The following is a 27,591-nucleotide window of genomic DNA, read 5'->3' as shown; positions in this document are numbered from 1 at the left end:
TTGTCATAATTTCTAATGGGCATATCGTTCACTTTAATTGAAGTCATTTTTGTACTCAGTTAGGGTCACTTTTTTCTTTTGTTAGGGTCACTTTTTTCCTTCATTAGGATCACTTTTACCATAGATTAGGTTCACTTTTGCCCTTGATTAAGGTCACTTTTGCCCTTAAGTAGAGTCACTTTTGTCCTTGAGTAGTTTGGTCCTTGATTAGGGTCACTTTTGCTCTGAAAATATGGTCACTTTTGTCCTTAATTAGGGTCATTTTGGTCCTTAGTTAGGGCCGCTTACGCCCTTGAGTAGTGTCACTTTTGCCCTTGAGTAGGGTCACTTTTGCTCTAAAATAGGGTAACGTTATCCTTAATTAGGGTTACTTTTATTTTGATTAGGGTCACTTTTGCCCTTGATTAGGGTCACTTTGGTCCTAAATTAGAGTTACTTTTGCCCTGAGTAAGGTCACTTTTGCTCTAAAATAGGGTAACTTTATCCTTAATAAGGGTCACTTTTGTTTTGATTAGGGTCACTTTGGCCCTTGATTAGGGTTACTTTGGTCCTTAATTAGGGTTATTTTTGCCTTTGACTAGGGTCACTTTTGTGATTTTTCCCTTGATTAGGGTTACTTTTGTATTTTATTAGTGTCATTTTTGCCCTTGATTAGGGTTACATTGTCCTTGATCTGAGTTGGGCCACTTTATCCTTAAGTAGGATACATTAGTGCTTTTGGTAAGAGTCAACTTGTCCTTGATCAAGGTCACTTTTATCTTAGGTTAGGATCACTTTTGCTATAACACAAGATCACTTAGATATCTTGCAAGCTACGACATTAACCAAAATACAACATACCATAAGCTATAATCATGCACTATTTAAAATCTACATAGGCTATGTAGGACTTGAACCCATATTGATTAGGGGATTTTTATCCACCAAGCGCCGTTTGACAAGTGGACCAACCAGGTTCCGCCACGCGTCCTCCACGGACCACTTAAGACACGCCACGTGTCCACCCATGCCAAATGGGACAACCGGCCATCAAGGCCCATTTCAGTCTAGAAGCCCGATCGGCCCTAGGTTTACCTTAAACCTAGAGAGTTGCACGCTTCCCAAGGCTATAAATACTCGATTAATCCTCATTAATCAGGGGACCGAATAATTAACGGAACAGAGGAGAAACATTACGGAACACACTAATAACCGGCTGATCTCGCTTGCAAAGCAGATTACCTACATTAAATACTCTCACCTAGAGAGACCTTATTACTTTAATTTCTGTATTAATTACTCCTTAATCAGGTACTAACTTGACCGTTGGAGGCGGAGCTCTCAGGAGTCTCCGTTATTTTGCAGGTACAGGCGTCCGGTTCCAGTCTCGGAATTGTAGCTCTCCCGCAGGACATCAGAAAACCCCAAAACATTTGGCGCCGTCTGTGGGGAGAGTACTTCAGAGATGGCATCCAAGTCTGTACCGACCCCAGAAGAGAGGCGTCCCCTAGACGACCCTCAAGTTCAGTCGGACCATGATACCGAAAGTGAATTTGAAGTTGAAACTCATACAGCTCCAGACGGGACCCTAAGGGCCCGCCGTACCCGTCATACTGAAATAAGGGAACGGGAGTATCTTCAAACAGGAAGTGAGCCAGCAGGCGCACCGCTTGCTCGGCAACAGCCGACTGATGGGTCTGCTCCCATCACAAGGAACGAACTCATGACCTTCATGAGGGGATTCAAGGGAGAGATCCAAGAGTTGATCAACAAAAAACCGCCTGCTTCAGTCAAAGAGCAGGCGGCCAAAAAACCTTCCACTTCACTGAAGAGGAAGCCAGTTCAAGGGCGAGAGGCGACTCCCCATCCTAAATCTAAGAAGCGGGAGCCGTCTGCTCTTGATTTCACAAAACTCCGTTATCCTACGGGAAATAGGAAACCGGTTCGTCATATTCAGGCGGACGGGTCAAAGCAAACGTTCACAGATGCTCGGCACCTGCTAGAGCAGAAGAAGAGTGACCGATTATCAGAGTCGGCTTCTACTTCAAATTTTCAGGACAGTTTGCGAAATGCCTCGATGAGGCCAACTCAGTCGTACCATGAGAGTCAGTCAGGCGGCACCTCCCGTCAGTCTGGCTTTCATAGTGCGCAGGCGGTACCAAATTTGCCATTTGTGCCGCAACAACAATATTTTATGCAGCCACCTCCATTTGGTGGACCTGCAGCAGAAAACGTCCAACCTATGGACTGGCAGCTACGGCTGCTTAGACTTGGTGAACAGCCGTCGGCCTTCTCCAAGGAAATTACTGAAGCCGCTCAGCCGGCCAAAGTAAAAAATGTTTTAGTAGGCGCCTATGATGGCACTACTAACCCGGAAGACCATCTGATGGCATTCACCAACCTGATGTACCTTCAAGGGTTGGATGATCCCACTTGGTGCAAGTGTTTCCCAGCAACTCTCAAGGGAATTGCACAGCAATGGTTCGGCAACCTGCCGACTGGTTGTGTAAACAGTTTCAGGACGCTTGCTTACTTATTTGCCTCCAACTTTGCAATGAACATCCCTGCGAAGAAAACGACCCTTGATTTGGGAACAATTCAGCAGGGTGAAAAGGAGGGGCTTCGTTCCTACATCAGGCGGTTCAACCTGATGAGAATACAGATTCAAGGGTTACCGGATGAGGTAGCTTATACTGACTTTTTTAGAGGTCTCAAAGACGGGTCTACCTTCAAATTTGATTTAGTTCGAAAAAGGGTGGCGACTCTTCAAGAGGCCTTGATTGAAGCAGAAGCCTATATACAGGCGACTGATCTGTGTACAATGAAACAGTCGGACGGGAAGAGGTTCGACAATAGAGAAGGACGACAGAAACAGTCGTCCAACAAAGATGAAAAAAGAAAAGGGGTCTGGGCGGCTGATTCCTCTAAACAGCCGGCCAAGAAGAAAAAGGAATTCAAACCATACTCCCCAAAGTATGTGTTTAACAAGGATAACCAGTTTATCCTAAAAGAAATAAAGGGACGGCTCTCAATTGAGAAACCGCTCCCCATGAAGGGTTCTGCGAGCAACCGGAACCAAGACAAAATCTGTGCTTATCATGATGACATTGGTCATCACACCAACGACTGCATTAGTCTCATGCGGTACCTAGACCGCTTGGCTGATCAAGGTGATCTTGACACTTATGTCAAGAAATCTACGGGGAATACTTCCTCAAAAAAGCAGTCGGCCAAAAAGAATCAACAGGCCGACAGTTCCGATACAGATGATGCAGTCGTCTACACCATTGCAGGCGGCTTCTCAGGAGGCGGCCCCACTATTAGGGGCAACAAAGATAATATAAGGCGGTTAGATGTAAATTCTGTTCACCAAGAACGACCGTCCAAATATACATTTCCTGAGATTGTCATCACTGAAGAGGATCTAGGAGGAATAAGGGGGCCGCATGACGACCCTCTCGTTATTGAATGTAAAGTGGCCAACCAGAGAGTTGGTCGAATCCTCATAGATACTGGGAGCTCTTCAGATCTCATCAGCAGCAAATGTCTGTCAAAACTGAAATATCAGACGGACTGCATACATCCGGCCTCCCACCCTTTAATAGGGTTTGGAGGAGGAGTCGTCCACCCACTGGGACGAGTTGATCTACCCGTCCGCCTGGGCGAAAAAGGGGAAGGACGACACATGGTAGTCCGATTCCTAGTTGTAGAGGAACTCTCTGCCTACAACATGATTCTGGGTCGCCCAACCCTGAATAGTGCCAAGGCTGTTATAATCCCGTCACTTATGCTGCTTAAGTTTGAAAGGGACAATGGAACAGTCGGCTCCCTAAGGGGAGATCAGAGGATGGCCCGAGAGTGCTATCTCTCGGATGTCAAACCCACTGCTAAGGCCACTGGGTCAAGTGGAGAAAAAACAGACCTTGACAATGTCAAGGAAAGTGCGCCTGTTCAAGAAACAGGCGACAGAAAAAGAAAGGCGTCCCAGACAGAGTCCGCCAGAAAGGCAAGAAAATAGCAATCATTGGCAGAGGACCGGCCGGATGAGTTCCGCCCTCAGCCGGCTGGTGAGCATACGGACCTGATATTAGACGACTCCCGCCCTGACCGAACAGTCAAAGTTGGGACGACTGCTCTGGGAAACCTTGGTGATGACTTTCACAACCTGTTGAAAGAATACAAGGACATCTTTGCATTTGAAGTCCATGAAATGCCAGGCATTAGTCCTGATCTGGCAGTACACAAACTCGCTGTGGATCCGAAAAAGAAGCCGGTACGGCAAAAGAAGCGGAACCAGGGTGAAGAAAGAGGTCAGGCGGCCGCCGCCGAAGTCAAAAAATTACTTGATGCAGGGTTCATTCGGCAATGTTACTTCCCAGATTGGGTTGCAAATGTGGTACTTGTTAAAAAGCCGAATGGCACCTGGCGAATGTGTGTAGACTACACAGACTTGAACAAGGCGTGCCCCAAAGACAGTTACCCTCTGCCCAAAATTGATAACCTGGTCGACTCAACAGCCGGCCATGCCTTGATGAGTTTTATGGACGCCTATTCTGGTTTTCATCAAATTCCTTTGTGGAAGAAAGATCAGGAGAAGACGGCCTTCGTCACTGATCAGGGATTATACTGTTATACGGTCATGCCGTTTGGTCTTAAGAATGCCCCGGCTACATTCCAACGAATGATAAACACAGTGTTCTTTGATCAGATTGGGAGAAACGTCGAGGCATACATTGATGATATGATTGTTAAGACTAAACTTCAGAAAGATCATCTGACGGACCTCCGAGAAACTTTCGCCACACTCAGGCGGCACCATGTCATGCTCAATCCCAAGAAATGTGTATTTGGAGTTGAGTCTGGGAAATTTCTCGGATTCCTTATCAACCAGAGAGGAATAGAGGCGAACCCTGAGAAGGTACAGGCGGTCATTGACATGCAGTCGCCTCGTACCGTCCGAGAGGTTCAGAAGTTAACAGGTTGTCTGGCGGCCTTGGGAAGATTTCTAAGCCGATCAGGCGACAAATGCCTATACTTTTTCCAGGCAATTAAGAAAAAGGCAAGGTTTGAATGGGGGCCGGATGCTGAGGCCGCCTTCCAGAAATTAAAGGTTCACTTGCATTCCTTGCCAAGGCTGGTCAGCCCTTTGCCCAAAGAAAATCTCTACATGTACCTGGCCGTCTCTGATCATGCGTTAAGCGCGGTGCTCCTTGCTGAAAGGGACGGCTGTCAACTTCCGGTCTACTTTGTCAGTCACGTACTGAAAAATGCCGAGTTGAGGTATCCCCTAGTGGAGAAATTTGGTCTTGCACTCTTCATGGCTGTTAAAAAATTGAAGCCCTACTTTCTGGCACATGCAGTCGTCGTGTATACCGACCAACCGATCAAGCGGCCCCTTACCACCATGGAGTCCTCCGGACGAATGATCAAATGGGCCATAGAAATGCAGAGTCTCGAAGTTACTTTCGAGCCTAGAAAAGCAGTGAAGGGGCAAGCCTTTGCTGACTTTATTGTAGAGATGACTCGTCCTCCTGACTCTCAAGTTCCAGACCAAGTCTGGAAGGTATATGTGGACGGAAGCTCTACTTCAAACGGTTGTGGAGCAGGCGTCGTATGTCAATCTCCAGAGGGCGACAGGTTCGAGTATGCTCTACGCTTCAGTTTCCAGGCTTCAAACAATGAGGCAGAATATGAAGCTTTACTAGCCGGGATCCGCATGTGTAAGGCGGCCGGGGCAAGGAAAATAGACGCCTGTTCTGATTCACAACTGATAGTGAGTCAGTACAATGGCGAATACGAAGCAACACATCCGGCCATGATCAAATATTTACAGGCGGTCCGACAAGCAGTCGGCTCCCTTGAGGATTTCCATCTGATCCAAGTACCGAGATCAGAAAACAACCAGGCAGATGCACTCTCGAAATTAGCATCATCCGCCTCCTCCGATACTCCTCGAACTGTGTTTTGGGAAGTAATGGAGAAGAGAAGCATCGAGGAAAATCCTATTGGAATTCTAGACAGAAGCTCAACCTGGATGGATTCAATCAGGGCATATCTGACAAACGGTACACTGCCGGATGATCCTCAACAGGCGGCATCACTGAAAAAACGAGCCTCCTGTTTTGAAATGATACAGGGGCAACTGCACAAGAGGGGGCACCTTCAACCCTTCTTAAAGTGTGTTACTCCTGAAAAGGGACGAGAGATACTAGATGATCTTCACTCTGGTTTCTGTGCTTCCCATATAGGTGGTAGGATGCTTGCTCAAAGGGCAAGGCGGCAGGGCTACTTTTGGCCTACTTTGGAAGCAGATGCAATGGAGATGGTGAAAAAATGTGACAAGTGCCAAAGGTTTGGCAAATTAATTCACCGTCCGGCTACTGACCTCACTACCATTCACAGCCCACTACCGTTTGCTAAGTGGGGCATGGACATTCTGGGTCCATATACGCCTGCTACAGGCGGCAGAAGGTATATACTTGTTGCCGTTGACTACTTCACTAAATGGGTAGAGGCGGAGGCTGTAAAGGGAATCAAGACGAAAGATGTAATTTCATTCATTTGGAAAAACGTCATCACTCGGTTCGGGGTTCCCATGTCTATGGTTTTTGATAATGGTCCCCAATTTGAGACGCCTGTTCTCAAAAGCTGGTTGGGAGACCAAGGAATTGGACATTACTTTGCATCTGTCGGCCGTCCACAAGCAAACGGCCAGGTAGAAGCCTTTAATAAAATCATCTCAGACGGTCTCAAGAAAAAAATTGAACGAGCAGGCGGCCTATGGGCAGATGAACTACCACATGTTCTTTGGGCCATTAGGACGACTGAAAAAGGGGCGACTGGAGAAACTCCATTCCTCCTAACTTATGGTGCAGAAGCTGTTCTTCCAATAGAACACTACGAGCCGACTCTTCGAGTAATGCTATATGACGAAGAGGCAAACTGGGAAGCTATGCGCCTGGCATTAGACTCACTTCCTGAAAAGAGGGGCAATGCTGTTTTGCGCCATGAAATCTACCGCCTGAGAATGACTAGATCATACAACAAAAAATTGCACAGGCGTCCACTCAAAGTAGGGGACTTTGTACTTAGAAAAATGGAAGCAGTTGGTAGGGCTAACGAGTCTGGCAAACTAACTCCCAACTGGGAAGGACCCTACCGAATCTATGCGGAAGTCAGGGACGGTACCTACCGTCTGGAAACACCAGACGGACAACCGTTGCCTCGAACTTGGAATGTAGATAACCTTAAGAAATATTTCTTTTGAATGATGTAAAGTAAAGAGCTACTTAAAAAAGTTGGCACTTACTATTCAATTTTGTATTACGAGGGGCATGCCGCCTGTACCTTTACAGTCGGCTACTCTCCATTGAGTTTCACTCTATCTTTACAGGGGCATGCCGTCTGTTCCATTACAGTCAGCTACTCTCCCTCGAGTATTTTACTCACAATACTTAGCTAAAAAGTTTAGGGTCTGGCCGATCCTGTAACTAACAGGCGGCTACCCTTCTTTTACTTAGCACATACGTTCACCAAAAACGTACCAAGGCCACTGGCCGAATGATCAGACCAGGCGCCTAGTCAACTGATCTAACTTTTAAAAACTAATCCGACCTGTCCCAACATTATAGCAGGCGTCCGGCGGCATCCATTCGGATGAAATTCGTCGCAGAGAGCAGCTCCCTTTTGGGTGGAACATTGTTCTATAAACTAATTACACGGCACCTATACGACTGTCCCAAAGGGCAACCACGTAGCCGTTTTTGAGACAAGGATAACTCTATCACTAACCAAACCAGTGGTGGCAGTTGACATCTGAGTCAGATGACCGCCTGTATTACTTGGGATAAATGCAGGGGGTACCTATTGAGTTAATAGCCAACAAACATTGGCGAATCAAGGGGTCTAGCCGGTCTACGCCGCCTGGTACCTCTACTTCTCAAACAAAAGTGACGGCGACTGAGTAACTCCAAAGTTAACTCATAGTCACTCCTTCAAATTTGGTATGGAACCTAAAAAGTTTGAGTCGTCCGCCTGTTTTATACAAACAAGGGCACTCGAACCCCTATTCCTACTGGATAACCTATTGAGTAAATAGCCAACAAACATTGGTAAATCAAGGGGTCTAGCCGGCCTACGCCGCCTGATACCTTTACTACTCAATCAAGATTGTGACGAAGACTAAGTAACTCCTATGTTAACTTAATAGTCACTCAAACTTAGTACTGAGCCTAAAAGGTACGAGTCGTCCACTTGTTTTTAATAAACAAAGGCTCTCAACCAATACTCTTGCTAGGTTAACAAATAACAAATTAGAGGCCAACATTGGCAATGAAGGGAAACAACCGGTACCCGCCGCTTGTTTTCCTACTTAAATTCCTTGGCTACTTGGTAATTCTATTTACTTGGTCAAATTGAATAAAGAGTTCGAATACCGATTGATTAAATGGCCGACTGATCATCTATCCTGGAAACAGACAACCAGTCGTCCAGGGGCATAGGCGGCATACTTACTATTTGTACCTGTCTTAACGTTCGGCCATGCACAACAGTCTGTCTAGTGAGCAAATTTCAAATACTTAGACAAATTTGAACAAAAACAAAAAATTTGATTAAAATGAGCCGGCCATAAAAGACCAGCAGAATATTCAAAACCCCGGCCCCCTGGCCGGGTAATTACAAAGCAAACGGCACGCAGGCCGTGAAAAGAAAAAATATACTTAAAGCTTAAGAAGGGGGCAGTTCAGTATCAGCAGCAGCCGCCTGGTCAGCACTCTTCTTGCTGGACTCGGCCTTAGCTGCATCATCTTTTGATGCCTTACCCCCAAGTGGCACAAGCGCCACAACCGGCTCTTCCTCCTCCAACGCAACGTCCATCGCCTCTTCTTCAGCAGCCGCCAGGATCTGTTGATTATATATTTCCGAACACTGGCGGTACGTTCTTTCCTATGAGGCAAAGTCGGCACTGGGGAACAGTCGTTCCCAGGTCATGCGTTGGATTTGGGCGGAGTCTTCCACCATCTCCCGGACGAGCTCTTGTTTCTCTTGCTCGGCCTTGTCCGAGAGCTCTTGGGTAAGACTCTTCTCCTGGTTCACCAGGCGTTCTTTTACGTTAGCCAAAGATTTCTCCATGGCTTCGTAAGAGTGCATTTTCTGACGAAGGGGCTTCAGCTCGGCTTTAAGTTTGGTGACGGTCCCCTCCAGCTCGTCAACCTTCTTTTGGGCCGCCTCTAGCTGAGCCCGAACAGCGGCGGTCGCCTGCGCCTGATAATAAAGAAGATCAATGGTCAGTACTTCATTTTGGGCAATTTGAAACATTGCTTTATCACAGCTGGAGGCGGCCATAGCCTTTGCGGCCTTTACCTCTTTGTTTTTCCGATCAATCGGCTTGCGAAGGCTGTTGACTCGGAGCAGGGCCTAAGTACAAAGAAAAACAGGCGTCAGTTTCCAATCATAAGGGTTAACAGGCGTCCTGGAACTTCAAAAGGGTATACCTCAGCTAGGATCCCCGAAATTCCATCGAGGTCAAGGGTGCCGGCACCCTTGACCGCCTCCCTGTCAGAGGGAGGAACTACTTTAACCATTGACTTGGCTACCTCAACCAAGTCAAGTCCCTGGGGGCCGGCTGCATTAAGCAGAAGGAAAAGCAAGTTAGACCTAATCAAGAAGGAAGCAAGAGTGAGTTTTTACAAGCAAGTGTCCATACATCTAGGCGGCCCCGCCTGGGTTTTTGAAGAAGTGGCCGGCTGCTTCTCAGCCGCCACTGTTTTCCTGGAAGACCCAGGAGAGCTTGCAACAGTCGTTCTCCGGGCCTTGGGGTCCGGCTGTTGCGAGGAAGAAGCCCTTGGAGTGCCAGACTGAAAACAAAAAGAGTTAGTATATGCATAATACAACTTAAAGGGGAAGAGTTTTTAAAGCTTACCAAGGGTGCCTCCTTGCTGGGGGAGTCGGCGTACGACTGCTTCATTAGCGAAACCCGCAGCATGGCCGCCGCAGTCTTAGATGCTGTTATTTTACTCATGGCGTCGGCTGAAAGAAATAAACAGCAAAGTTAGTAAAAATCCCAAGTAAACAAGGCGTGAGAAAACAGAGTATTCGTCAGGCCGGCTACCTCTAGAGCACCGACTGCCGAGGCCACAGGCGGCCAAGAAGTACTCATCATAGAGCCACTTGAAGCTCGGGACGCAGTGTAGGGGTACTTGCTCTCGTACCCCTGAAGTAGAGTTCACCCTAGTCTCTACTTTGAAGAGTCCTTTGTCTAGGATCTCTCTTTTAGCCTTTGGGGGAACAGGCGGCATGCTGCGGCCGCCTGCAAGAAGAGGCGGATCTCTGTTCCACTTGTTAAAACGTTTGTTCAGCTCCGTGTCTGAACTCTCGATAATAAGGAAGGTGTTCCGCCAATCCTTCCATTTGTTTGCCTTACCTCTCGTCATGAGGTAACCCCTGTGGCTTGTTAGTTGATACCAGCCGGTACCTCCCGACTTAGGGGTCCGGCTGAGATAGTTCATGTGGGCGAAAGCCTCAAAACTTGGCTCCACCCCGTTCAGTTCGCACCCGGCCACATAGCCGAGTACGTTTACCCAAGAGTTGGGGGCTAACTGCCATAACCCCAGATCATACCCATCTAAAATCCGCTGAACAGCCGGATGTAATGGGAAGCGCAGACCAGCTTTGATGGCCGCCACATAGCAGCCAAAACAGCCGTCACCATAGCTGGTACCAGCCGGCCAGACGACAGTATCTTCTGGATCCGGCACAAACAGTAAATACTCCGGGCTCATTTTGTGGTTAGCAATAAAGCTCGCCACGTTGTCTCGCATGGTTGCGATCCGGCCCCGGGGCACCCTGCAGTAGTAGGGGGTGTTTTCCTCTCTGTAAGAGGCGGACGGCTCTGCCCAATTATCCCCCTTCTCCACTGCATGGGAACTTCTCGCCTCTTGTAGGCGGTTATGTTTTTCTTCTGAGTCAGAAGAACTATGGTCAGAAGAGCTGGAATCGGACTCGTCCCCTGACGAGTCCGAAGAGGACGACTCCTCCCCTCTCCTAGAGGGGCCCGCCTCCTCTCCCTTAGAAGGAGCAGAAGACTATTGCACATTGCTCTACCATTTGAGCTAATAGCCATGAAATCAAACACTTGCAAAAGCTTTCAAAGACCATGTACACCCAAAAAACCACATCTAACCATTTTTTTCGTATCCATATACCACAAAATCTAACATAAATTTATTACCACACGTTCACATGAAAGGATAACTCCTTTAATTCCATCAAATGGCTTTATCAGATAGAAATTGCCGTACAAGAGGATAAAATTATATTTTTCCTCAAAAATACTCTTTGATTTTAATTAAAACTCTGAAAAGTCAATAAAAGTCAATTTATCAATGCTAATTGAATTGGGAATGAAAAGAATCTTCTAGAAGAATCTAGAAGACTAAAACCATTCCTAATTTCATTAGGAATGATAAATCATATTAGGCCCTCCACTAGATCATTGGGCCGCACATAAAGCTCAAACCGGGCCCAGTTTAGTAAATTGGCCATAACTTCCTCAATATTCATCGGAATTGGGCTCATAATATATCGTTGGAAAGGTCTTTGCAAGCCCCATCCAACTACACTACTATTGGACTCATATCATGGACCAACCAAACTGGATTGACTGTTTTCTTAAAATAAGTTTTCAAAAACAGAGAGAAGAGAAAAAAAAATTAAAACTACCGCAATACTAGACTTTCCACACTTTCACTTCATTCGATTATGATTCGACGTGAAAGGTACTCATCACTGGGTTTGGTTTTGGGGAGACACAAATGGGTGTCTACAGGAGGTTGAATTTCTTCTTGCCTTTGAAGAATTGAAGTAGACCTTGAATGAAGGTTTGACACTTAGAGAAATTGAATGCAATTGTGCAACTCAGGTCGAAATCTGTAGCATTCTTCGTGTTTTGATCTCTAAATTTTCAAGTAATGACGCTTGAATTTGCCTTTGTGATTGCAGAAAAACTTGAATTAAGTTTTTTCAATTTGAGAAATTGAATGATTTCTCCATTGATGATCGAACATTGGAGATAAGAGGTTCCTCTATTTCTCTCTCCTCGTTCATGTTTTCATGTTCTCTCTCCTCCATTGTTGCTGTCTTTGAGAGATTGAGCTTCTATAAACGTTATTCTGGAAATCAAGAAATAAAAAAATATATATATATTTTATATATATACTGTTCACTTGTGCAAAAAAATGGATGTACAATAAAAATACTGTACACCGGGGGCATGCAAAATTTTCCGTATCTCTCTTATTTGTCCTCCTTCCTCTCTCCTTTAAGGTTTTAGTTTTCTTGGCAGTATAGGCCGGAAATAGTCTAATTATTTTAGAAATTAGACTACTTTCGACCCTTTTTTCTTTTTTTTTTATTCAGTTTTTTGCTTAGTTGTTTTTTTATTCTTTGATTTGTGCTCTCCATTTATGAAGTCTGTCCCCCCCCCCCTTATGGTTTTTACCTAATTTTCTAGGATTTTGATTCATAGATGAGAATTTTATTTTTAGGTATCTAATAATAACTGGAAAGGTGATTTGAATTCATATGGATTTAGGGTTTGTCAACTTTACGACTAGAACATCAACTCACATTGTGAAGGTCTCTATTTAGAAATATGAAAGACATCAAAAATCATTGCTCGCGTCAACCTTGAAGCGATGGAGTGTGAGCTATGCCAAATATGTAAAATAATTATGATTTTGATTGTATAAGTTATTTTTTATTTTTTTAATGGAATAGAGAGGAGTAATTTCATTAAATAATAATAGGTATTCGGCATTTACAATCATCCCGTAAGAGATCTAAATTCTCAATATAAGAATTTAACAACCCTAAATTAATGGCATCGCTTCTGAACAACTCCTGGATAATTTTAGATGTCTTTACATCGTTTTTGGCAGAGCTCCATTGATGTATAGTCGCAAAAGTGATAAAATTTGATTTATCATCAAGATCTGCAAATTTGCAAGACGAATCTTCTACATTTGCACCCCTATACCAACAGATAGACGACAATTCCACAAATTTACAAGACAAATCTTCCAAATTTGTATCCCTGCACACACTACTAACAAACAAACAATACTAAACCTTACACGGAGGGACCGAATATAATCACCATACTGTTGGTGATCTTGATTTGCTAAAAACATTAAATTAAAGAAAATTCTCTTTGGTAACACTGTAGTTTTAAATTTTCTCATTAGTGAATTAAAAAAATTCTTATTATCTGTGATAAATTTAATCTTTTATATTAAACTAACCATAAAATTAATGATAAATTATAGAATAATATTTAACTATAGTTAGTTTATTTATTTATTTTATTAATTTTTTTTTACTTTACACAAAAAATAAAGTTTTTTTAAAACAAAAAAAGCCACCCCTTCCTCCACTAGCCAGCCATCACACTCTGCTCCCACCCATGCCGGCGCCCAATCTTTCTCTCGTCGGCGCACCAGGCTCTCCCTCCCCCTGAACCGACGACTGATTTTTTTGGCTTCGGCCCAGTCCTACCCACACAATGATCACCTCTAAAAAAGTATTTGTTTATATGTTTGTTCCTTAGGCACTAGGCTTTTTATGGCAATTTTGATTGTACATTTGTTCTTTAAGGACTACAATTGCCCATAAAAAGTAAAATTTTACCAAGAAATTTTTACAGCTTGAAAACTAAAACACGCAAAACATGACATTTTATATTGTTTAATTTAAAGTTAATGAGCTATCTGAGAGTTTGTTAAACTTGTCAAAAAAAAAAAAAAAGAGTTCGTTAATGACTAACAAAGCCAAATACGGTTAGTCATAAAGGATATTTGTTGAATCTATAATATAATTGTAGAATCAATTCACCACAATCAAATCAAATTCTATTAATCACACTTTTTTTAAATTTTTTTTTATACACCAATAACTACCCTAATCATCCCGCTATTTATTAATTTTTTTTTTGTATTTTTTCAAGTAACATAAATAATCACTTAGAGCAACTCCAATGGTTGGGAAAAGGGACTAGCTTGCAAATATTAAAAATCTTAAGCTAGTCGCTTCACCATTGTTGCAAATCTTGTTGATTAGCTTTGGCAAGCAAATTAGCTTTGTAGAGCTAATTAGCTTGGAAAATAGTTATTATTAATTTGAAAATAAATTAATTTACAACTAGCTTAACCATTGGAGCAACAAATAGCTTGAATTCTTGTAGCTTAAGAAGTTGATGTGACATGCCAAGCTATTAAATAAATTAGCCAACATTGTAGTTGCTCTTACATTTATCTTTATGTAATTTTTTTTTCGTGTATAATGTATCTGTGGTATGCTCTCGTTGTATAAAATCCAGGTATTTGATAAATGGAAAATTTGCAAATTGCAGCCATTTAAATTTTTTTTTGCAAATTGCAGCCTAAAAGTCCGTATAAATTGTAAATTGCAACCCAATTCAATTTTTTCATCGGTTTACATGTTGAAAAATCTTCAATTAAGGTTTCAGGGGTCATTTAAGCCCTTGGGGGCCCGAACTGAGCTCGGAATTAACAAAAAAAATAACGTAAGTGTCTCATATTTACAGTTTCCCACAAATCGATACATTTTTGTTACGCAAAACGAGATACTTACGTTATTTTTTTGCTAATTCTGAGCTCAATTCGGGTCCCTAAGGGCTAAAATGACCCTTAAAACCTTAACCGATGATTTTTCAACATGTAAACCGATGAAAAAATTGAATCGGGCTGCAATTTGCAAAAAAAAATTTTAAATGGCTGTAATTTGCGAAATTTTTTTTAAATAGCTGCAATTTGCAAAATACAAACTTTAAATGGCTGCAATTTACAAATTTTCCTTCATAAATCTTGAAAACATCGAGATAAAATTTAAATTTTGAAAACAACAAGATAAAATTTGTTAAAAACTCTTGGGTATTTGGCCAATGTGGTGAAAAACCATTAAAAAAAAAAATAATAAAATTGAAAGGACATTGGAGGCAACAGGCAATGTACCCCTCCTTCCTCCTCTTTTCTTCATTGAAGCGGCTAATCTGAATTCTCCATTGAAGCGAGTTGAGAGCCTTGGCTCCTCCCTTGAAGCGGCGGCTTGTTAATATTCTATCCTCAATTAAAGTGTAGGTGAGATGTATTTCTTAATCATCGTATATCTGTTTCACAATCTATCTTTGATCGTTAGTTTAATTCAATTTAGGGTGTACTAAGGTAGATTGATTGTTGAGCTATTGGTTATGGATTAATTACTGTAATGCTAAGAATTTAACTTGATAACGGAGTCAAATGTGGTTTCAATGTGATGCGAAACCCTTGAATATTAGATGAATATGGAATTTTCTTCTTGGATCAGATTGATTATTGAATTATTTGCTGCATGTTAATAGTGTAAAATATGTGCTTTTCTTTTTCTTTTGTTATTCAAAATCTTCAGTTATTTGTATATTGGTAAAGTTAGATCTTGATTTTTTTTTTTTTTTCATATCATTATAAATTAAAATCTGATTATAATCTATAAATATGTCCAGTCTTAATTGGCATCTTGTCCTAATTAAGCACAGTTGCGGAAGTAACTTTTTTTTCTTTACCTTTCTAATAGTTGTGCCATTCTCATCAATTCACTGCAGACTTTTAAGATATGATGCACTTGTCAAATGATTGATTTGAAATAGCTCTCGTTTTAGTTCTGCTTTACATCTATCCATGGTAATTTATTGTAAAACATTGAAACCTGAAATAAGCATGCTATCCACTGATATAGTTAAGATTGGGAAAGCTTTGATGGTTTTCGAAAAACGTTATCTTACCATTTTTTCTTAACGAGTTAACATCTTCTTCCTATAGTATACTAGTGACTCTCGTATTCCTATAGTAGAAAAAATTAAAGCATATTCATGTGTTTTAATCATTTTTCCTTTACCTCCCTCAAGCAAGCAGGATATTAAATTCGTTTGGGTATTGAGATTGAGCTGGTTGGTTCCACAATATGCACATTTGACTATAGCATTGCAGCCATTTTATTATTTGAGTGTTAAATTTTGTCTTTTGTGATTTATGTATGTGGATGAGGATTTTTCATGCTTTGTTGATTACTACACGGAATAACCACTTTTGGTTCATGTAGCCGACCCCACTTATGGGATTAAGACTTTGATTGATTGTTGATGAACTAACAGTTCCATGTTTGATTTGCATTTAAATTGTGAAGTATGTCATGCAAGGGTCACCCATACTATAAATACACAAAAAGAGAAAAAAAAAATTTATGCAATTTTTTGTTATTTTATATAGTTCTTAAATATCTAAAAGATGAATTTTTTGATGAATGTCGTTGTAATATTGCTGTCGTGCTTGTGTTCTGTAGTTATCTAATCAAGGATGGTTGTCAAGTTTGAGGTAGATTTAAACGAGCCATTGGTTTTCCAGGTATGATTTTATCACTTATTTACTTGTAATAGCTGGGTAATAACTCTGCAAGACCTGATCTTTTGTTTACCATGTCCTTTTCTTAGTTGTTGCATCCGTGTCACCTGGTTTAGCAGCTTATTCTACTTTCTTGTATGATAATTTTATGCCACGTTTGTCATTAGTTTGCTCTTCCTTTCAAAAGTTAATGAAATCTCATCATATCTATGTTATATACACGCTTCCTTTTCAGCTCCTATAATCAGATGCTATTTTTTGTCTTCTTTCATACTCATGATTCCCCTCTTTCTCTTCTTGATTATGTTATTTTCTCTCCTATACTTCTTCATTTTTAATTACTACCTCCGTTATATATTAGTTGCAACTTTGAGTATTATTTGTGAGAGATAAAATATTCCAAAGTTGCAACTAATATGTAACGGAGGTAGTAGCATGGTGTAAAAACTCGGCCGTTACGTCGCGAATCGGTTGAGATGTAACGGATTTCAGTTGCCGATCCGATATTTCCCGATGCATAACGCTGCTTTTTGAAACTCCGAGATTTCGGCCAGTACGACCGTTTTAAGCTGAAAATCGGCCGCATCTAACGTTATTTACCGAGATTCGAAGAAAAAAATCGCAAACTTTAAGCTTTAAAACCACTTTTCCGGCGAGATCTCCATGAAAGACGACTTTGTTACTGGCAAATAAAAGCGATTTTTTTATTTTTTTTGAGAAAATTGGAGTGGTTAGGTAATAAAGTATGACAGCTGGATGCCTAGAATATTCTTTAGTTTCTTTTACAGTAATTTTTATCTTGACCCCACCATGCACCATCTGACTTTACCCCTTCTCTTCCCCTTTGTCTTTATCTTTTTTCTTTCCCACGTGGCTCCCAACCCCTTATTACACATTCACCTTTAGTCTAGAGTTAAGTCCATATTTTATTTTTATTTTTATTCTTATTTTTTAAGAAAAGTCCATTTTTTTAATTATTTTTTTTTAAGAATACATAAAACTTAAAAATGAAATAAAATAAAATTCTTGCGCGACAACCTCGATCAACGCATCAAGCCCGTTACCGAATTACCGTGACCGTTTCCGCGATTGCGACCGAAACCGCATTTTCAAACCATGGGTAGTAGTTGACACATTTTGACTTTGGTACAATACACATAAGCTACTTTGACTTCATTTTTTAATTTATACTAATGCAAAAAAATGGTCATGTAGGGTCTTGTTAGATTCGTCTCAAAGTATATTTTTCAAATATCTGATTTTTATAGTTTTTGCATATTAATAATGGAATATATTGATGTTTTAGATAATACAATGGAAAACGTGCTTAAAGAAACATGTCAACTAATATGAAATGGAGGAGTTATTGTTACTAGTAATATAATACATCTAGCGTTGCAGGTTGGCCATCTTGGAGAAGCTTATGATGAATGGGTTCATCAACCTATTGTCAGCAAGGAGGGCCCTCGGTTTTTTGCAAATGATAATTTGGAGGTAAATCAATTATGTGTACTACTCGTGCTTAATTTTAACTCATAAACTTTGCTATTGGTCCCTTAACGGCAATTAATTGTTGCCTGTTTGGTAGTTCACTTTGTTTTTATAGTCAAGCAATAGTAGGTGTTTTTATTGGTTGTTTTATGGAGCTGTTATCATTTTCTGTTAATATAGAAGTTCATATTCGACTTTTGGCTCTTAGTTATAATATGTGAATTTAATTATTATCTTAGTATTTTTTTTTTCCATATTTTATTTTGTGATGTAAAGCTGTAATTTTTTTTTTTTTGCTTTTGTCAGCTTTTAATTTTGGAAACATGTTGAAAGGTGAATACCATATTATTGGGTATTTGGGTGTTGACATGACTTTTAATTTTGGTGTTTGACCATATTATTAAGTTGAAAAGCGAATACTGATCAAAACTTCAGCCAAAAGCCATTGGTCAAACATGGCCTTTTTGTGGAACTTTTCCCAAAAATATATCTGTGGTGTTTGATTCAACTAGTTTGCTAGAATTCCAATGTCTAGATGGCTATCAAGCTAGAGAAGTCACATCTCATGGACCTCATACCAATCCGAATGATGAATGTACATAAGGCTGAAAATATATAAATTGAATGAAAAGATTTTAGAGTCAAATAGGTCTATACAACTAAGTAAACCCTGTTTAGATGGTTAGTGTTGAAGGCTCTTCTTTGCAATATGATACTGATTAGAGTTGGTTGGTAGGCATATACTTTAAAAACTTTAGAGGAAGTTTTATGCTATGGACTGATAATTTGACTTGTATTTCTGATTTAATTAGACTAATGCATAAAGATTAAGGCTTGAGACTTTGATTAATAATGGCAGAAATTTGGGTACAAAGTGATAGATTAATAGCTTAAAGGCTATTACTCCCTTGATAACCTTAGGTTATCACTCTCCTAGTAACTTGAGGTTACTACTCTCAACATTTTTCCTCACATTCACATGATATCCTAGTGCATATACTATCCCCTATTTATACTAAGGCCAAGGAGTCAAGGACTACTAACCTAATAGTATTAGACTACCCAAAATGCCCTTCCTAATGTTGGTCTATTACATTACCGGCCCCCTAAACTTCTACCTTGTTCTCAAGGTGGATAATAATGAGATGCTAAAGCTCGGCATTGGTACTGAAGGTCATCATGCCACCACTCAAGGCTTCCGAAACAAGGCAAAAATTGCAGATTGTGTTGTAAAATGTAGGGGTTGCAGGTTTTGGGTCATGTAGGAGGGAAAATTGAAAATTTGAGAAATAGGGAACTTGAAAAATAGGGAAAATACTGGTAACGAATATTGTTGGCTGGGGGTCGATCTCTTTTCTCTTAAGTGGGCTGAAAGTATGTAGATTCAAGAAATAGGGAAAATATTGTTGTTTCAAAAGTGGGGTCAGCCTATTTGGACTGGTGCATGGTTGAGTAATGGGCTGATGGTTGGGTTTGATTGCTGGTGAGGTCAATGTGGGCCTAGTCTGAAAGGGCATGCCGGAAGGTCTTGATTCACTATTTGTAGATGCAATTGGATTTGCCAGGGAAGACCTAGGCACGTGCCCCATGTTCTCATAGTTGATGGTGGCCATACTTGCTTGGTCATCAGTCCACATATTTTCAAAATTAGTCCATGTTTGTATTACTGAGTCACCATATTTTGCCACATGCCCTACATTCCAATTCCTCATCATGACCCATTTACCCTAACTAACATATTCTATCACCGGCTTCCTCTTCAAGCTAAAGTTTGGCTCAGTCAAATTCCTCGTTTGGAACCTACCAAATATCCACCACTCATGAAGTTCTCCACCCCCACCACTTGCAAAGTACCCTAGTTCATTTACGACCAAGACACCATCGCCGTTAAAGCCACTTCAAAAGTCACACCCCCTTCTTGCAACCATCCATGGTGACGACTCACTGGTAATCTCGCCTCCACCTACGCCGCTTCTTCCATCGCTGCTCTTGCACCTTGCACCATCTTTTTTTCCAGCGACCCAGACCACCACCTGATCCGCTCATCACAAAGCTTGCGCCTTCTCTGTTAGTCCACTACTAGCGGTGGCCTTACAACCATGCTCACCATTTCCGCCAAGTAATCCTGGACCACCGCCGGATCCACTTTCACCGGCACCTTCTCTCTCGAATTTTGCTCCCGGTGACCCACTTGAGACACCACTAAGTTTCCTTCTCCATCTCCCCCCCTAAATTCGGTGCGAACACCACTAGCAAGACCACGAAACCCACCACCAGATTCACCGGCAAAGTTACCTTGACCTCCACCCTTAAACCCGTCTCCAAATTCTCCCAATTTCACGAGCTCTTGATGCATACAACGGCTACCTTCCCTAACCCCAGTCCGTCCTTCATGAACCTCATGTACTTGGTTCGCCGGAGTTCGCACCCTTTTACCACCACCATCTTGGCTGTGCTCTTCCTCGAGGTTGACAAACGATGGGTTTAGACTCGCTTGTATCCTGGCCGCCTTGGCTTTGACTTGCTTGAATTTCCTCAGCCCTCTTTCTTTCCGCCGCCATAGCTTTGACGACTGCGGACTTCACCACCACCCTAAGGGACTCCTCTTCACGCTTCTTCCTCAACGCCTCAAAGTAATCAGCTATTGCACATTGAGCAGCCTCTGCCACGCGATCGAAGGCTGCTGTTATGGCTGCCTGAACAACCCTTTTTTTTACAAAAAAAAAAAAAATAAAAAAATAATTGAGTGGCAGTTTCCGGCAGCGGAAGGCCCAAGACACCGCTCTGATACCAATTTGTTATGGACTGATAATCTGACTTGTATTTCTGATTTAATTAGACTAATACATAAAGATCAAAGCTTGAAACTTTGATTAATAATGGCAGAAATTTGGGTGCGAAGTGATAGATTAATAGCTTAAGGCTATTACTCTCTTGATAACTTTAGGTTATCACTCTCCTAGTTACTACTCTCAACATTTTTCCTCACAATTCACATGGTATCATAGTGCATATACTCTCCCCTATTTATACTAAGGCCAAGGAGTTAGCAGAAATTTGGGTACAAAGTGATAGATTAATATTTTAAGGCTATTACTCTCTTGATAACTTTAGGTTATCACTCTCCTAGTAACTTGAGGTTACTACTCTCAACATTTTTCCTCACAGTTCACATGATATCCTAGTGCATATACTCTCCCCTATTTATACTAAGGCGAAGGACTCAAGGACTACTAACTTAAAAGTATTAGACTACCCAAAATGCCCTTGTTGAATATAGGTTCCATTAAATCTTCTTCATTATTTTCCGCCCTTTTTAAAAATTGTGCCATGAGCAAGTAAGTTGAGATAGAGCGAGTGTTAGTTTCCTGCTTGTTTCCGTTAAACTTAGAACCGGCTTTTAAGTTCTATTAGCAATACCTTTCCTTTTGAATTCACTCGTTCCTATGCTTTGTGATCCAGTACGTTGACCATCCTTGGAGCCGGAGTATATTTTTGTATTTTATGAATGCTCTTCTTTCCTAAAAACTCTTTAGATTCCATATTTGGTGTGCAGCTTTAAAACTCTTCTAATTTTTTTATTTTTTTTAAAACTTGGATTTAGGTTTGTTAAATTAGAAAGATGATGGCTTTATTGTCACGCAAAAAATATAACTTACCTGCTTACCCAATGAAATTAATTATTAAGCATCATTTTGTCTCTATTTTGGTTAGTGAGTCAAGGATCTAGCAATGTGGCATACACATCTTGGCGTTTACATGGTATCTCCAATATTTATCTTTCTTTTGGACATTTTGTCTCTTACAAAATTAATATATTATGACATGTTATTGTTATTTGGATGACTTAAACCTGATATGAAATTCAATTGAAGATCTCTTTAAAGATTTCATAGTTATTATAAAACAGATTGTCATTGCTATTTTGTGGCTATCATTTTTTAAGTACTTGTGTTGTACAATTAATAGCATGAATTAAAGATACACCAGCAATAGTGTTATACTGTTATGTAATGTTTTTTATAGCAGCAATGTGATGCATGATCTCTTACCTAAATATTGTCTTATGTGAAATAGATTTTAACTCGCACTAAGTGGTGGGTGATTCCGCTGGTATGGCTACCAGTCGCGTGCTGGCTTGTTTACGTATCTATGCAGAGGGGCCTTACCCCTAATCAAGCAGCAGCAGCATTAGTCTCTGGTATCGTCCTTTGGTCACTGATGGAGTATAGTTTGCACAGATTTCTGTTTCACATAAAAACACAAAGTTACTGGTTAGCTCTCTCTCTATCTCTCTCTCTCTCATGGTATGTGTGGTTCCCCCCTTCAACCCTAATTTGCTTATATAAGCTTCGCATAATTGCTTTTATGATTTCTACGTTGGGATTCGATACTCTAATTCAAAGTTGGTGAAAGTAATGCAATAATGAAACCACAATTTTATTGGTACTAAGGATGCACGTTATTGCTTTAGTGATCCTTTTATATGGCATGGAACTTTCGTTAGATGACTTCCCAGTGAACTTGATTGGTAAGGATTGGGAATTCCTAGGGAATTAGAATCTGTATTACCTTCCTTTTCGCATGCTAAAGTCCTTGACTTGTGTAGTTGCCCATGATCTCCACTGATATAGTATAGGGCTATAGGCTGGCTTAATAATCAAATAGTAGGAGTGATTGGATGACTGGATGAGAACAAGGTTGCTACTTGTAAAAGTTGCAATTATTTGATTGAGGTCGTTGAGCATAATGCTGGATATTTCAAATTTTAAAGAATTTCGGCTTGTTTGTCTCTTTTAGTATTATCATTGCATCACTTATTTTACCTAATTTCTATGCAATTTGTCACTAGCAGTTTATTTGTAGTAGATTTTCATGCAACAACTGTGTGTGTGTGTGTTTCCCCCCTTATTATTCAATTTTTTGGCTTAAAGTGGCAACATTTTCCTTAAATTTAATAGTATGAAATAAGATTCATCTAATTGTCCAATTAGAAACCACATTAAAATTGGGACAAGAAACACATAATCTGACATGTGAATTACGACAAAAATTTGGTAATAGTAATTTGATACACATCTGTTTGACACAACCAGAAATTTAACACTTTCTCCAATTATATTTTTATTTTTATTTATTTATTTATTTACTTTTATTTTTTCCTTTTGGCACATTTGGACCTTTACACTATTCACACTGTCCTTTGATCGTACATTGTAATTTTTTACGTTAAAAAAAAAACATTTATGTAATATCTTGCTAGAATGGTCTCAATATGTACTTTCAAAATATCAACTATTTGTAATCTATACTAGAAGATAATCAAAGATATTCACTATTATATTTATGCATCGTTAAGCTCATAACTCCAAGTGATGCAATCACAAAAGCACCGAGGAAGTATTATTATAAATATTATTATTAGTTTTTTTTAATAAACTAAGTGACCCTACCTCAATCTTATATGACCTTACCCAAAGTTGAACTGGGTGACTCAGAGATCATTCAAGGTTCTTGATTCAAATCATTTAATTTAAAATCAATCAACTACTTTATCACTTTAGATTCAAATGACACCTGCTCTTAATTGGAATAATCCAGTGTTAAATTGTCTAATGAGTTTGTTTAGGTTACTTAGCTTAAAATGGCATCTTCTCTTAACAAAAATACTCCAGCATTAAATTGTCTAGTAAGTTTGTGTAGGTCGATCTTCAGATTATGAAGGTGTGTCTGTGTCTACATGCGCGTGCTTTTGTGCCCGTGTACGTGGGTTGGTTGGTGTGTGTGTGGGTAAGTGTGTGCACAACCAGTTATTGGCGGTCCCTTTGTCATGTTTTTAAAATCCTGGCGATAAGTATTTCAGCATACCTAGTCACCAAATAAGAGGGGGTGCGGTTTCCGCAATTACTTATAAAGCTTTCTACTGTCCTTCTGCAACAAATGCTCCTTATTAATGATTGGTGTTGGCATGTGTGATCTCCTTGCTTATTTTTCCCTGTTCAATCTTTGGGATAGTATTGAGAGAAGACATCTTATTAGGTTTAATAATGAGATAAGAGAATGAACAATGAAGTGCCAATACACGGGCCTTTGGGGGATAAACTATGCGAAAGAAGAGTAGAAAGAATTAAAAAAAACCCTATTGCTCCCTTAGACTATGAGACCTTGCCATAATGATAAGAAAAGAACAACATAATTCTAAAGTAGCAAAAAACCTTTAATTAATTACTATTAAGCCAAATAATTTTAAGTAACAGGACAAATACCAAATGAAAAAAAGTCAGGCGCAAAAGTCAGCTGCTGCCAATGCCAGTGAGAGGTTGCTAGGCAGAGGGAATCCATATATGTTACTATGCTGGAGGTTTACAGGTGGCATTAACTCCAGTGAGACTCTGAGACCACGCTGACCTATCTTGTTTTCTCTTTTTCTTTTCGATATGCATGAAGGAAGGTCAATAAGAGTAGAGAGGTGAACACTGAGTAGTGCTAGGCTGCATATAAGAAGCCAAAAAGAAAGATTATGAATAACTAATCATTACTTACACCCTTCAACTCGTGTCTTAGTCATGAATTATAAAATTTATATTGTTTTAGGAAATTCTTATAGTGTTTATTTGTAGCCCTTATGGCTACACGTATCATCCCCCCCCCCACCCCCACCCCCACTTGCAGGATTATCGATACGGTTTATATTCAAATAATTTTCTAGTATATCCTAAATGTATGTAGGAAGTTCGCCAATTCTAAAAGTATAATTAAAAAATAGTGATTAGGTGTTATATGACATCTCTAAATCGAGGCATTTTTTTGCACTTCAAAGAATTTTGTCTCTAATCACAGGGTGAGTTCACTAACCCCTAAATTATGCATTTTTAATTCTTTTCTTGGCTATGGGTGGAATTTATTTTATTTTATAAAACTGGATAGGATTGGGAAAAACTTTAATAATGTTCATCTTTTATGGTTTTCATCACGATTATGTAGCATGATCAGATTGTTATACTACTGTGTCAATCTTGCTATGAGTGTCGGGTGCTGGAGATCATCCAAGTGTGAGACATGTTAGAGCGCAAAATATTGGAACAAGGACTTTTTGTAAAATCTGTACATGAATGCATGAACAGATTCTTGATTTCAGAAGACTTTGTGCTTTACACAATACATGTAACTTTTCATGCAATGTAGGTTGTTGAATTCTTAATGTTAGCATACATTGTATAATTTCTTGTATTTTCCATTTTACGAATATTTGGTACAAGATAATTGAAGATTATGATTGGAACTTAAAATATAAAGTAAAGATTTCATATCTTTGTTGGAGTTCTGAGTCAATACAGAGTCAAAGCTCATAGTTTGACAAATGGTTGCAGGGCAAACACCATGCATTATCTTCTTCATGGTTGCCATCACAAACACCCCATGGATGCTCTGCGGCTTGTGTTTCCTCCAGCAGCAACAGCAATTCTCTGCGTACCAGTATGTCTTCTTCATTTTATTTATCGTTGCAAATTTGATATGATACTGAACATATAATGTTAAGTTAATTGTAACATATAAGAGGGTTTTTTGTTTGTTCGGTGTGCGACAATTGTATGGTTAGTTTGACCTTAATGACAGCTTAAAGAATATAAGCTCACGTATGAATTTGGAGATTACAGAATTGAAATTTTAATTGTTATTTATTTTTAACATAGGACTGAAGTAGCTTGTTGAGTCTATGTCATGAGACTTTTCCTCTGTCATGACCTGATGCTAGAAATTTCTAACATGTACTTATATTAATAATCCTCGTATGCCCTATAGGATTAAGTGATCTTTGCCTTAGAAAAGTGATGATTCTACAAAGCCCAACTTTTGATCAAATATATTGGATGCTATATATGCCTGAATTCTTGCTTTTTTACATTCGATTTCCTCAGGAATTTGTGTTGCCGAGAGTTGATGCTGTAACTGTGGAAGGATAACTATACAACTTTTGATTATACTTCTTATATGATGTCTAGGTCATCTCTATTTTTCTGACTAGACTTATTATTATGAATAACTTCTGTATCGGCACAACTTGTGATGATTGGTTAAGGCCTTAAGGGTATTGAAGGGGTGCTTTATAGTAAATGGAATGACAATACTGTCATTGCCCATGAAATCAATATATGCTTTTTGTGTCCAACAATTTTTCTGGTTATGTTGTCTTTTCATTCATTTTAACCTGAAAAACAAAGTGCAAAACCATGATTTTAAGGAAATAAATGAAGAATAAACCTTTTAAAACTAGGGAAAATTCAGTAGTTCAATATCAAGGAAACTATTTACCCTAAATCTTACAGTTATTGGATTTCTTATTGATTGGTACAAGTAGGAAAACATCATGTTAACAAGGAAAGATGATTTTGTAACAGTGTAACAAATTATGCGCAAAGTTTGTGTAGTAGTTAAATTTGTGTCTATTGTGATGAAATAAAAGGGATGAAGACACGTTTCTTTTTTTCTTTTTTCCATACTGATGTTTTCTAATTTGATTTTCAGTTTTGGAGCATAATCAGACTTTTTTCTACTCCATCTATTGCACCTGCTTTATTTGGTGGTGTTTTGCTGGGATATGTAATGTATGATACTACTCATTATTATCTGCACCATGGACAGCCCAGTGCAGGAGTTCCTAAAAAGCTTAAGGTAACAACTTCTGTTGAATTGATGAATGTACTATTGTTGTAATGCGAAATTGTACAATTGGGTTCTAAAATCCATTGTAATTGCAGAAATACCACTTAAATCATCACTTCCGTTCTCAAACAATGGGGTTTGGAATCACATCCTCCTTATGGGATCATGTGTTTGGGACATATCCCCAACCCAAAGTTGTGCGTTGATGATCGTGTTCTAGTTCTTGTGGTGATGTATAGAGATTTTTTGTAAAGACTGAGGAATTACCGAGATTAATTTCCATCCAGAGGCCTGGCTTGTAGAGTTTCTTACTTCCCATTTACATGCTCTTAATCTTTGCAACACTTCCTGATTTCATGATTTGGATGCCTGTTATCTGTAAAGTAGTAACCATTAAAAGTTTAAATTACTATGGTTGGTATGACTAAATTCTCATTTATTAATATTTCTCTTTAAAAAATAATATCATAAATTGAATGGTTTAGTAGCTAAAACTGTAATACATAAACTTTGGTCAAGAGATCAAATATTATACAAATAATATTGTTTTCAATGTTCAATACTAAAAGGTAAAATTGTAATTGACATGACATATTTACTGGCTATGATTGATTTCTGGCAAAAATAACAATAATTTTATTGTTATGATTCTAGTCACTCCTTCTCGATTGTCCTCTCTTACCCTGTTTTCATGCTTTATACAAGTTGAATAGTTGATCCATGACCACCGAATTTCTCTAATACCGTTAAATATATTAATAAAGGAAAGAAAGTCCAGCTTAAGTTTTCTCTCTAGAAATAGGGAGCTTCTCACTCTAGAAATAGAGTTTCACCTCTCCTAGAGGTTTAGTGGTGGTGGCCGTTAAATTTTTTATTTAGAATATCAATTCTAATCATTACACTTTTCTGAGGTATATTTTGTCTACGGTAATTTTTCTCTAGCTTGTTTCCCCTGTGCTGCCACTTGGCATTTCTTGTTGGTGCCTTATAGAAAGGCCAATGGCTT

The 27,591-nt window shown here is 39.7% G+C and overlaps 1 protein-coding gene across 4 annotated transcripts; it reads left to right on the top strand.

Moving 5' to 3' along the window:
• The first annotated feature begins 14,852 nt into the window (after positions 1-14,852).
• LOC110729245 (dihydroceramide fatty acyl 2-hydroxylase FAH1-like) lies at positions 14,853-27,028 on the top strand. 4 transcript variants are annotated; one of them, XM_021908966.1, is made up of 7 exons: positions 14,853-15,130; positions 16,372-16,433; positions 17,832-17,924; positions 21,999-22,195; positions 25,292-25,397; positions 26,448-26,594; positions 26,681-27,028. In XM_021908966.1, the coding sequence occupies exons 2-7, from the start codon at positions 16,386-16,388 to the stop codon at positions 26,789-26,791; spliced, it is 702 nt and encodes a 233-aa protein (XP_021764658.1). In that variant the 5' UTR covers positions 14,853-15,130; positions 16,372-16,385; the 3' UTR covers positions 26,792-27,028. The 4 variants fall into 4 exon arrangements, with proteins under 4 accessions (XP_021764658.1, XP_021764656.1, XP_021764657.1 ...); XM_021908964.1 differs by having other exon boundaries at positions 14,854-15,134; XM_021908965.1 differs by lacking the exon at positions 14,853-15,130 and having other exon boundaries at positions 16,254-16,433.
• Positions 27,029-27,591: the final 563 nt, after the last annotated feature.

Source organism: Chenopodium quinoa, unplaced genomic scaffold (genome assembly GCF_001683475.1).
Source record: "Chenopodium quinoa cultivar QQ74 unplaced genomic scaffold, ASM168347v1, whole genome shotgun sequence".
Taxonomy (NCBI): Eukaryota; Viridiplantae; Streptophyta; class Magnoliopsida; order Caryophyllales; family Amaranthaceae; genus Chenopodium; species Chenopodium quinoa.
Note: the sequence above shows the minus strand (reverse complement) of the source record. Positions and strands in the feature narration are given on the sequence as shown.

Bases quoted from the DNA above. Each gene is read 5' to 3' on its own strand.
- LOC110729245 (XM_021908966.1), top strand. From the start codon at position 16,386: ATGGTTGTCAAGTTTGAGGTAGATTTAAACGAGCCATTGGTTTTCCAG. The intron at 17,925-21,998 runs GTAAATCAATTA...TATGTGAAATAG, and splicing joins TTGCAAATGATAATTTGGAG to ATTTTAACTCGCACTAAGTG. The intron at 22,196-25,291 runs GTTAGCTCTCTC...AAATGGTTGCAG, and splicing joins ATAAAAACACAAAGTTACTG to GGCAAACACCATGCATTATC.